The following is a 12708-nucleotide window of genomic DNA, read 5'->3' as shown; positions in this document are numbered from 1 at the left end:
AGTGCGGAACGAATTTCCTGGAGGGTTCCTGCGATATAGCTGCGATATATTATTGGAGTATGCGAGCATATCGTGGGACCCACACACGTCAAGACTTATCAACAAAATCGAGCAAATTCAGAGGCAAGCTGCGCGTTTCATTGAACTGCCTCTGTAACTGCTATGTTAGCCGATCTCTTAAAGTTCCTCTTTCTCCTCTATAACGAAACTATATAGGCTAGAAGCAGGGAAGTACCTGCGACACATTCCAACCCGTGACTTAAGACGTATACGCTCCAAGTATGTCAAACACCACAGCGCAAACTTAGATGCGTTCAAGTACTCGTTTTTTCCTGACGCTGTTGACGCGTGGAATAAGCTGGCGCAGTATATTGTGGATTCGGACGATATTGCCACCTTTATGAATCGTTTGAGCCACATGGGATGAGCTTTGCAGCTAATATTGTATAAGTGTACTGTATTGTACTTACACACGCCTTAGATAGTCGCGTCCTAAATTGCTGAGTTAATCTTGTGTCAGTGTGTGCTATGGCTACCCCCCACCCCTGTAACGGCCCTCACGGACTAACAGTATTCTAAATAAAATGAATAAACAAAATATTCGAAGTAAGCCTGGTGATTCTCCCGCGAACGGATTCTCTGACTATTTGAGACGATCCTGTGGTGCACGGTCCAGCTGCCTGGATCCTTTCCGGGGTCCCTTTCCCGCCACCCACGGCCAAAATGTTTTGGCAATGTTTGGGCACCAAAATGCAAGGAATACGATAACTGCTCTCGGACGACGTGCTCGGTGCGCAGGTATCTTCCGTTCTGCCGTCATTCTGTTCATGACAGGCACTATGCGTAAGATGCGCGTGATCATCGGTTCTAAGCTGACGTGAACGTCGTATAGTCGCTTCTAGACACACACTTTAATTGGGGGCTTTCGGGCAAAGGTGATATAAAAGAACGGGAGACAATCCTCGTTGAAAGCCATCCCATTTTTTAAAAAATCCTAAAACGAGTATGTACGTCGAAATATATCCACCGTCGGATCTTTTTATGCAAATGAGCCGAAACCGCAACTGCGCACCTCAGGAGAGCATGACCTTCGCCGTCGGAAGCTTATCTTGTTTGCTGGGTTAGCGGGGTTGGCTCTTGCTGTGGTTAGCGTCACGACTGTAGCTGAGATCAGATGAGCTCGGATGAAAGTATTGATGCAGACATAGGAGAAACGCAGATTGACGATATGGGATTGATTTGATAGGAATTCTGAGATATGCAGTATGTGCAGAAAGCTTTGGAACTTATACCCCTGACATACGGGCGCCCTAAAGGACTTTCAAGACAAGGATCCCAATTTGGGAACTACGTTTACTGGGATTTTATCAGCAAGCCATCACGCACCCCTAACATCCCTCCAAAAATCTTACAACAAACAACACCAACTTCATTTTAAGATGATGAATGAGGAATAATCTTACAACATGACTCGCAATACCCACCCAAAGAGGCCGGCGGATCACGCCTGATACAAGCGCACAAAGGACGCCTACTTGAAAATTGTTCTTACCGTGTATCAGGGGTATTACAAAACAACAGTGAAACCTGAGACACGGAGGAAAAGACAAGACGACACGATCTCAGACACGGCAATCATTTAATGATGAAAAACATTTCCGTCTCCTAAAGGAAGCGCGCTGGGCTCGAGTTTCCAAGTTGTATCTCTCGATAAGACAGAAAGAAACTCCGGTATCATGACGGAAGGTTTCGCCGAATACCATGTTCAGGGCCAGTCGACACTCAGAATGACAGTGTTCTGCTTTTTCTCGAGATTTGTGTAGAGTTTCTCTTTTCTTTTCTTTCTCTTTTTTTTTCTTTTTATGCACAACTTTCGTGGCACTTTTCTTGTATAAATATACCGTAAATTGTATAAATTGTCACAACAGGTGGTTCATCTTGATTTCTTGGATAAATCAGCACAGATAACGATATCCTTCCAGTGTCCCACACAGTTCAAGTATTGTCCATCAAAGTAAAGCTTTCCATTTGGCAACGAACTGCCGACGGTAGAACCAGTAGAACCAGAAGACAAGCATCGCGCACATAACGCCGCCACTAGCGGCGCCGCAGCGCCATCTGTGTTTCGCGCGAACAGGTGCCGGTCGCTACTCAGCAATGCCTTCAGAAGAGGTCGTCACAAAAGGCGCGCCGAATTCGAATCTTGAAATTATCACGGTCATCAAACGAACGAATCAGGCAGGCAGGCAAGGCAACGATTTCTTCCTTCATTTTCTTCAAAAGAGGAACAGTTTAACCATGCTGAACGCTTGCTCGCATGAGGTTGTTACGTGTTTCAGTCATTAGTCCGGAAAGGCTGCGAGAAAAGGCAGAGAAGTGTTTCATATATTGCGTTAGTATTTTTGCGCGTGTGTGTGTGTGTGTGTCCGCATTTCTGTGAGAGAGAGAGAGCAGTAAGCAGGGAGACGTGGAAATGAGGGGAAAGGGCACCATGAAAAGGGCCATTGCTCGTGATCGTGAAGGTGAACGCCGTTAACGACAGATGAAACTGGCCATTAAGATCGCATTCCTCTTACTTTGAGACGTCATTGTGTTTCTGAATATGCGCACGTTTCATATTCACTAATGATCGTCTCGGTGCGACAACCTGTGATGATAGCGGGTCCCCCCTCCCCCCTTCGTTTTATTTATTTTTTCTATATCACGTGCCTTATCACGAAGCTGAACGGGTACCCATGTGTGCGCATGCACTCACAGCACCACTGCAGTCAGACACGTGCATATCCATGCAAACGCCTCGATCCGCAACTAGAGTTCGGATCCCGGGATCCCGAAAGTCCGGGATTTCGGGATAATAAATTTCGAGTTTCTCGACATTCGGGTGGAATTATTTGGTAGTACAAGTGAAAAGGAAAGAACGGTGTCTTACCGACTTTTAGTTTCAAGCGCCCCCACCACGCAGAATATCATTCGCAATTCGCAACCGAACCAACTTCATCGTCCACGACAGATGACAAACACGTTAGCTGCTGACTCACGTGAACCACGCAAGCCATAGCCGACAACAGCCCTAACTACAATTAAAACTTATATATTTAAACTACTTATATGTATATTTGAAAGTGAAAAGAGAAAATGAAGACATGCTGCCTTTTCAGAAGACTAGACTCGGCTGCCCCAGACCAGAACACAGCAGTTACTGTGGATGAATATGAGGGGACAATAACAAAAAGCACCATTCCCTGTATTCACATAAACGACATTCCCCAGGGCAGACTTGTGCAAAATACTGCGCAAAAGTATTTAAAATAAGATACTAAATACTCTACGGAAAAAGTATTTAAAATAGAGTACAAAATACTCAAAACTGAAAGTAATTTGAGTAGAGTACTAAATACTCTAAGAAGTATTTAAGATACTCTTTAAAGTACTTTAGTATTAGCAGTAAATGAAACGCGTATTCTGAACGTGGCCTTACAAATGAAAGGAATAAACTTCATCAGCCATGCATATCTTTCATTTACAACGTCTTGGTGTCAAGTAATAATTGGTGAACTTTGGTGAACTCAAGTAAACTTTGTTGATATGTTCTGACCCAAAACTTCGTAATCCCTTCTGTATGTCGGTTCGGGTCTTTCAACCTCTGCCACGTGTTTATTGCTTTGATGATCAAGGAAATAAATGCCGGGATTATCTTGTACCTAATCCCCTGGTGATTCACCTGGCAATATGAATAGGAACGGTTTTCGGACGAAGTTGGCTATTGACAAGCAAAGCCAGGCTTGGGATCAGCCTATTGTACAAGAGGATAAGTGACAGATTCGCGAATTCCCGAAAAAAAGAAAAAGAAGAAAAAGGGGGTTAAATTCCAGTGAGCTGAAAATCTCGGCACGGCGGGAAGCGTGCTGGATATGGCTTGACGAGGAAGGAAAGTATTTTGAGTACTGAGTAGCAAATACCGAAAAAAGTATTTTAAATACATTAAAAATACTTGCCGCAAAAAGTATTGAGTAGAGTACCAAAATACCAGAAAAAGTATTTAAAATACTGTATTTTGAGTACGTACTCAAGCTACGTACAAGTCTGCCCCGGGGCGCTCCAGCGGAATATGCGAAATATGACATTGATTTCAGCTGACGCGTAAGTACAGCGCTAAACAAAAGTTTACGGAACACGCTCCGGCGCATTCCTTCCTTATTGGCACGCCAGCAGCGAATGGGACCGTATGCACTTACAGACATGAGCCTATTAATTAACCCATTCACCTGTTTGTAAGTCGTACGGTACCATTCGGAACGTGTGTTCCGTAAACTTTTGTCCAGCACTGTACAAGTGCTGAACGGCATCTCTTTCTCGTACACTGGTAACAGCGGGAAATATCCTGGGACGCAGCCACAAGATATTCCGTAGCAGACGACAAGAAGAGACGCGTTTCAACGCTAGTCGATGTACGCATCCTGGCGCGCTGCGAATGCTCAATATGATACGCGGCGAAATTTTCGCCCGGTGAGCATTTTTTTTTCTTTTTTTTTCTTTCTTTCTGTTTATTTGATTTGATTTGATTTTAGTTTTAGTCTGTATCTTTTCTTCCTTTTTTTTTTTCCTAATGTTCCGTGGGGACGACAGGAATCGCGCACTGTATCGTAATTTGGGATAGCATATGGATCTGCAGGTGGACACACCAGTATTACATCACGATCACCACCACCACAGTCCTATACAGCAACTTGAGAATAATTGCAAAAAGGTCCCGATCCTGTCCCGGGATCCCATAGATGCACATTTAGAAATCCCAAAATCCCGGGATTTCAATAACGGCTCCGGCAAAATTTTGTGCGCCTCCACCAAGGAAGAGTGATTCCCTGCCCTGTCCATCATGCCCAGTCTGTTCCGAGTCGTGCAGCCAAGCCCAGTCCGAACATGCATGTCAAACGTAATTTTCAACCCAATTTAAAAGTACATTCGGCGTGTAACGATTTTGGCAGTGACGGTTTTGATAAGCGATCAGCTTTAAGTGTCATGGAGTGGGACGTCATGGTATCATAGACGTGGGCGTTGAAGTATCATGGACTGATCCACATTTATGCAACTACCCTCTTTCTCCATTCATCCAAGGTTGAGATGAACATCTCTCTCTCTCCTCCCTATATTTTTATTGCTATTAAGTATTTATAAATCCTAGACAAATACAGTAATATCGAAAGCAGTTTGTCAACTCTTTCACCATTACGTTTTGGAAGCCTGCAGATACGTACAGCACTGTGCACACTTAACAGTAGCACGACCTCCGTACAATCGGTGGCCCCAGTAGAAAGTGCGCAATGGTTCCCGACAATGCGAGTTGCAAACATGAAGGTCAGGTTTCGACTTACATGTTTACTGCTCGCATTGTGGCGAACCCTTGCGCACTTTCTACTGGGGTCACCGATTGTACGGAGGTCGTGCTACTGTTAAGTGTGCACAATGCTGTACAATACACACACACAGTACAATCGTATACAATACACACACTGCGAAATCATTGGGTGTTATATTTTCACATGTCATTGAACACCACATTCAATTTTTAATGGAAAAAATTGTGCAAGGTGTCTGGTATACACTGAATGGGTGCAGCTCCATTCTTCCAACAAATGTTAAATAATGTTATACGGCAGTCGTTTCTATTCCCAACTTTGTTACTGCACGAGGGGGGGGAATATATATTTATTGAAAGGAAAGGTTACTTTGTTACTGCACGCTAGTAGGAGGCACAACAGGCAAGTCCAATCAGCGCAATATCGACGTCGTACACAAAAGGGTTCTAGGCACAATTGCAGGCTTAGGTTACAGGTAGATTCCTGATATATACAGGGTGTTTTACGAAAAATGTGCCAAAGTTTTTTGTTTTTTGTTTTTAACGGCTAATCGGACACCAACGGGACGGACTGCATATTGTTGTGACGTACTCAAACTATTGTTTTTTTGTAATTAATTAATTAATTTGTAAGATTTTGTTTTTAAATACAGTATAAGGATTAGAACCAAAATGTCAGTGAGAAAGTTGTGCGGGCGATACAGTGATATGGAAACCCCTTTGTTTGCAACTTTGTACCTCGAACGGATTCTTTTTTTTTTTCAGACTCCAAAGACTAAGTTTAGGGTTTGCAAAAATCCGACGCGGGACCAGCCGCAGACGCGCGAGGAGCGCCAGATCACAGCGCTCTCGAGCGTCCTGTTATCGAACGAAGATTAGTCACAGTTCTCATTAGTATTTTGACATTTTGGCTTAACATTGACTCCTCGCGCGTCCGCGACAGGTCCCGCGTCAGTTTTTTTGCAAACCCAAAAGTTAGTCTTTAGAGTCTGAAAAAAAAAAGGATCCGTTAGAGGTACAGTGCTGAACAAAAGTTTACGGAACACACTCCGGCGCATTCGTTCCTCAGAGTGACGCGCTAGCGGCGAATGGTACGTTACCGACTTACAAACAGGTGACTGGGTTACCTATAGGCACATGTCTATAAGTCCCTACGGTACCATTCGCTGTTCGCGTGTCACTCTGATCGCAGACTTGTGCGTAACCCGTTACTAGTAATTGCGTTACTTGTAATCAATTACTTTTTGAGTAATTTTTCGAGTAATCAATTACTTTCCTGAGTAATCGATTACTCAGCAATTACTTACTTTTCCGGCAGAAATTAACTAATCTTTGAGATGTTCTGCCCCAAGTCAAGCCCCTCGTGCCGTCAGCCTTTGTTTGGTCGTTCTACTATAGCAAGTGGGGGTCATTCTAATAACGTTCTGGAATTTCAGGATCTCTCTCCCTAATCTCTTCCTACACGCGTCACCAGTGTGGTGGTACCTGAAGCTTTGGAGGTTTAGTGAATCATGGGGAAGTTCCACGCAATGCTCTTCCACAATCGGGTCAACGTGTTTCCGGGCGATAAATACAGTAGACGTACAGATCTACCTGTCCGACGCGTTTTTTTTTTTTTTTTTTTCTGTTATTTTTGCTGTTTCGCTGTTGAACCTTCTTTCTTTTTTTCTGAGTCACACAATGACGGGTATAATTTGCGTGCAGAGCAGAGCAGACTTGTATAATGCAGAGCAGACTTGTACGTAACGCGTTAGAAGTAATTGAGTTACTTGTAATCAATTACTTTTTTGAGTAATTTTTCGAGTAATCAGTTACTTTTGAAGTACAGTCTGACTCAAAGTAACAATGCTCTGCGACAAATTTCCTGTGTCTTTGTTGGGCTGTTCCACTGTAGTGAGGGGAAAAAATATTATTGTTACTTCTCACGCGCGCTATTTCAGCTGTCCCAATCATTTGGGAGTTGGGGTTTTTCTTTTCTTTTTTCGAAGCACACAGGGGCGGAAATTTTTGCATGAATTGAAGGTAACGGCCCGAGTAACGCGTTACTTTTATACTCGTTACTCAATTACATTTTGAGTCGAGTAATTAGTAACGGTAATCAATTACTTTTGCTAGAAGAGTAACGGTAACGGTAATCAATTACTTTTTTGGAGTAACGGGCACAAGTCTGAATTGCAGAGTAACGACCGGAGTACCATGTTACTTTCTACTCGTTACTCCATTACATTTGGAGTCAAGTAATTGGTAACGGTAATCAATTACTTTTTTCGTAGAAGTAACGGTAACAGTAATCAATTACTTTTTTCGAGTAACGGGCACAGTCTGCTCTGAGGGAGGAATGCGCCGGATTGTGTTCCGTAAACTTTTGTCCAGCACTGCACAAAGTTGCAGTCAACGGGTTTAGTACGGGTTTCGTACGTATCGCCCGCTACAACCTTCTCATTGACATTTTGGCTCTAATCTTTATAATAAAAAAAACTGACTAATTAATTCCTTAATTACAAAACAAAAATAGTTTGAGTATCGTGACACCACTGGTAACACTATGCAGTCCGTCTTTTTCGGTGTGTGGTGAACTTTTTTTAAGAAAAGAACTTTGACTCATTTTTCGTGAAACACCCTGATATCGCCTATATATAGATATAGATATCGCCTGTTGCAGCTTTGCAAGGAAATGGTCAAAGTAGAAAACCCGCACATCGCACTTTTTTCTTTGGACAAGAATGCGAGCGCATATATACCCTCAGAACACTGTATCCTTGGCACATATCCTTCCCACGGGAGTGCTATGGAATTCATTCTATTGCCTCCCATGTACCTATATAGCTTACTAAATGATTTGCACTGTTGAAAACTAAATATCCTTCACAAATAGAAATATTGAGAAGTTTCTTCTGGTGTAATGTTACTCTTTACACCTTTTTTATACGTACTGTGTATTACGCATGACTGCAAATTACTTGTATTGTTACTTGAACTGTAGTGGATCCAGGGCCTCGTCAAGCCTCTGGCTTTTTTTTTGTCATGGCCTCACCCTACATCCTGAGTGTGACATACTGTTATTATCATTATTATTACTAGTATTAGATCAGGCCGTGCAAATGAACTCATGTTTGAAGGAATACTTGCCCTTGGGACGGGGATCTTTCCAGGATTTTCATCTTGGGGGTTGGGGTGGGGGGTGCGTGTCCAGCAGGGGTTTGACACCCATATCTGCTGCTTTTCTGGCTCTTTTTTGTCTTTCTGACAACCATTTCGGGGACGTTGCAAGATCTTTGGGGGGGGGGGGCATTATGGGGTGTGGGAAGGTGCTGGGAAAATCCGTGTCAAAATCGGACCGCGTACCCCCATACAGAACCCTTCACCAAAGCAGCATGTAGCTCGTTACATTTTCGTCAGCAATATGCTGCACTTCGGATGGCTCTTCCCGCGGATAGCTGTATCAGGTACAAAACAATAACAACAAATATGTCTGTACATAATCCCATTCTTGGTCGACATGACGGGAAGCACGGAGGGCCGTAAAAAGCATAGCCACCTCCAGGACTTCCGCGGTACCGAAACTTTTTTTTTTTTTCGATGATTAACCCGTAAAGTTCCGTTGGTAAAGGCCTCTAAGGGACGTCTGCAACAGACCATAACACTGAAATCACCTGAGAAAAATAAGTAAAAATCGTTGAAAAACAAAGTAGCAGCTCCAAGGTTTTGCAGCTATTCGCAAAGAAAAAGAAGAAGCATAGTAGTCTAGAAGAAGTACAGAAGCCATTGAAGAGGAACGTTGGAGCCTTCCTCCAAAAGCAAGGGTCGTCTGGCTCTTCCCTTCTCTATAGGAATTCCGTTGGGTACAAATCACGCAGTCACCCGACCTCCCTGGATCCCCCAAATCTACACCAACCAAGCTTCAACTAACCTCACTGAAGTAAGCTAACCTAATCAAATATACAGCGAACCCTCGTTATTATGACCATGGTCGTTCCGAAAATTTTGGTCATAACGCGGAATTGTCATATTAACGAGGGGATTTGCAGAGGTTTCACTGCATTGTTCCCCAGGAGTATGGTCGTAAAGCGCGTATGTCAGATTATCGCGGGTCATATTAACGTGGGTTCACTGTACCTAATACCAGTGATGGCCAGTAGTTAACTACATGTAGTTAAACTACCTGATTGTAGTTAAAAAGTAGTTCTACTTGCAGAAATGTAGTGGCAACTACCAGTTAAACTACTAGCTATTTCAAGTAGTTAACTACAGTAGTTAGGTTACTGTAGGCGCCAACTACTTCCGATTTTGCCGTAAGCCTTACGACACGATTGTGCTTCCGACTTTTATCTTGAGCTATACTTGTTTGATGAGAACGGAGGTGCAGAGCAATTGTGCCGTGCATGTGTACTAAACCTTCACTTTTAATGCTTGTCTAGTGAAGCTTCATTTGCATGAATTTGCATTGAAACCGCATAGGATGGGTACGTGATCGATCATCGTGGCTAAGTGAAAATATTTTACGGTCCACAGTGGTGCAACCGGCACCCACCACATGCCGTGGCGCATTCGGATCTGTGACGAAGGAGCCTGAGTGTAAATCTCGTACATGGTCCGTCGTATGTTACGTACCTTTATAGCGGAAGCTTTCACTCCATAGAAAATATTTCCGCAGCAAGCTCTTTTGTCAGCGCGTAATATACAAGAGACAGGCAGTGGATTTTACGACAGTATGTGAATTAAGCGACGTAGGTACAAGAGTACATTTTAAATATCATTGTCACTGCTTGTAATTCATATTTAGGTGTCCAAGAACACTACAAGGGATTGGTGTTGATGGACAACGTTAAGTAGTTATAAATATAGTTAAAATATATTGCAGTAGTTACAGAAGTAGTTTTAACTACTCCCCTGAAAAGTAGTTGAACTACTAGTTAAACTACTCCATCGCAAAGTAGTTGGTAGCTATAGTTAAACTACTGTAGAAGTAGTTAGTGGCCATCACTGCCTAATACAACCATCCAACGCTTATCTACCTTTCACAAGACGGCGACCTCCGAATCCGTTAGGATAGCAGGGCGATCTCTCTGCTGCAGCAGACGTGCTTCAGATGCTCTTACAAAATTACAAATGCATATAAAAAATGTTCTTGACCACACAATTTCATAATTCTAATATTTTTTGGATTCGGTGTGTGTGACCCTCTTTCACTTGTACGCATTATTTAGTCTTTAAACGCTTGCATTAATTCTTAAGTCCCAGTGGTCCGGGTACGGAACTACACCCTAAAAGTAATGCATGAAGTTGCAGTGTCGTTAGGACATTCCCGTACAGCAGTGCATATCGGAAACTAAACGTGTAGCTTCGCTACGTTAGCCTTCATTTCTGACAACATTCCTTCACACTTCAACCGGATATTCTAGTGGAAAGTAAGTTCATTCTAGAAAACTTAACGAATGCCACGCTGACTAGAGAACGGGAATGAAGTATAATAAATATTCACGCAGGCATGCAACGGTGGACTTTAAACGCTTGCTGACCGTCGAACCCCAGCATATCCTGCTTCGCGCGTACAACAAGTTTATCTCTTCTCTGCCGTCAAGATATCACATATCGGCTGACAAAGACGGCAAGTCAGAACGCGCGCGTTGACCGTAACAGATTGACGCCCATTTTTCTCGTAACCCACATTGCCCGCTCTCTTGCACATTGTGCGAAACGCATTTTCAACTTTCCTCAGGAGACGATATGGAACGCAGCAAAGCGTCTGGCGACGGGACCTCAAAGATTCCGGTGTTCCGTGCTCCGTCGGAGGCAGTGGTCGCCGAGAAAGGCCTAGATTTCAAGTTGAAGCAAATCGACGACCTTCTTCGAAAGCCCGACATCGCGGTGGACGGCGTCACCAAATTTGTGCTCGGATTCTGCAAGGATCATGCTCACATCGTGAGACAGCTGCAAGCACAGGTCGAAACTTTGAAAGCCGAAAACAACGCTGTGAAGCAGAAGGTGAAAAGACTCCAACAGGACTTGGATGAAGTCTCTGGAAAAGTGTCATCAACAAATGAGGACCTCGAATCAGTTCGCGCTCTGGTTGGGCAGGCTACGAGTGAGGCTGGCCAGTCTGTTGAATACTTGAAGAACGACGTCAAGAAAGTGGCGTCAAAGTTGAGCGAATTTGAGGCCGAAGTCGGTTCACGTTTCAAAGACGTCCCGAATGTGCAACGTGTCTCTATGATGGTACAAGATGTTTCATCTTCCACAGCGAATTCTTTGGCAGGTAGGCTCCTTACGGAGATGGAGACAAAGGCGTCAGCGAGTGACTTTGAGCAGGTTAAGAATGACGTGACGAAAATAATCGATCGTGTGAAATTTGTGGAAGACAAAAACGACGCAGATGTTGCAAAGATGAAAGCGCTCGACCGCCTGGAACGCGATGGAGGACCGTCGTCTCCGAAGTGCCTCGTCGAGTTGCACGTCTTGAGGGGCGGTGCAAGAGACGTGCCTCTAAGGTGGAACTTGCCGGAATATGAAAAGTTGAAAACCTTGTCGAAGACCGATACGGCTTTTAGGGCGTTCAGTCGGCCAGTTGGTGTCGAAAAAGAAGGCTCTGTGAGGTGCGTCTTGAGGCTGTGTGCCACATTCGGTGTCGTCGCTCAAGAGGGAGAAGAGTGTGTCCAGTTTGGTGTGGAAGTCCTTCACGCGACCAAGTGTACGAAGAAGTTCGATTTCTACTTCCGACTCATGGATGGAACGGGAAAGGGGCGTCACCTAGTGAAGACATTTTCTTCAAATGAGGTGTTTGTGCCCAGATACTGGCTTCCGCACGGAAGGGGTACTACCAGGCTGGTTAGCTTCGCCGTCCTCTTGTCTGAGGAAAGGATGCAGAAAGAAGGATATTTATTCAAGGACAGTTTGAACGTTGAGATTGGGTTGCAGTGATGCGAATATGCGTGTTATGAACCGCATGACAAGCTCTGTGCCACTGACTGGATTGCGCGCGACATGACTAAGAGGAACGCGGCGTCTACCTTTGGATTTGCGCGTGGAAATAAAGTCATATACACTTTCTTTGACATATATTACTACCTAAAGCATTTAAAGGTGCACCGCAAAGCGGCAGACAGAGCTTAGGTTGTCGGCGTATAACAACTTTATTTCAGGATAATGGGTGGGGAGTTTCATCGCCGGGGGCGATACTCTACCCCATAGTACTTTTCTTTGGCGTATAGTTTATCAGCTTGTTGCTTGTAAACCCAGCACAACAAATTGTACAAGATTATACATGTGACAGGGAAAGCCAAATAGTTTTAATTATGGCTAGTAAAATTGCAGTAAAATGGTTAGGGGCGACGTACTGATGGGAAATAATCCCC

At 43.9% G+C, this 12708-nt stretch overlaps 1 protein-coding gene across 3 annotated transcripts; it reads left to right on the top strand.

Annotated features, from left to right (window-relative positions):
• Positions 1-9121: 9121 nt before the first annotated feature.
• On the top strand, positions 9122-12403 carry LOC135397668 (uncharacterized). Of its 3 annotated transcripts, XM_064629279.1 has the most exons (3): positions 9122-9275; positions 10843-10964; positions 11076-12403. In XM_064629279.1, exon 3 carries the CDS (start codon positions 11084-11086, stop codon positions 12272-12274), a length of 1191 nt encoding a protein of 396 aa, XP_064485349.1. In that variant the 5' UTR covers positions 9122-9275; positions 10843-10964; positions 11076-11083; the 3' UTR covers positions 12275-12403. The 3 variants fall into 3 exon arrangements, with proteins under 3 accessions (XP_064485349.1, XP_064485348.1, XP_064485347.1); XM_064629278.1 differs by lacking the exon at positions 10843-10964; XM_064629277.1 differs by having other exon boundaries at positions 10843-12403.
• Positions 12404-12708: the final 305 nt, after the last annotated feature.

Source organism: Ornithodoros turicata, chromosome 6 (genome assembly GCF_037126465.1).
Source record: "Ornithodoros turicata isolate Travis chromosome 6, ASM3712646v1, whole genome shotgun sequence".
NCBI lineage: Eukaryota > Metazoa > Arthropoda > Arachnida > Ixodida > Argasidae > Ornithodoros > Ornithodoros turicata.
This window is presented reverse-complemented; position numbering and strand designations above follow the sequence as displayed.

Bases quoted from the DNA above. Each gene is read 5' to 3' on its own strand.
- LOC135397668 (XM_064629278.1), top strand. From the start codon at position 11,084: ATGGAACGCAGCAAAGCGTCTGGCGACGGGACCTCAAAGATTCCGGTG.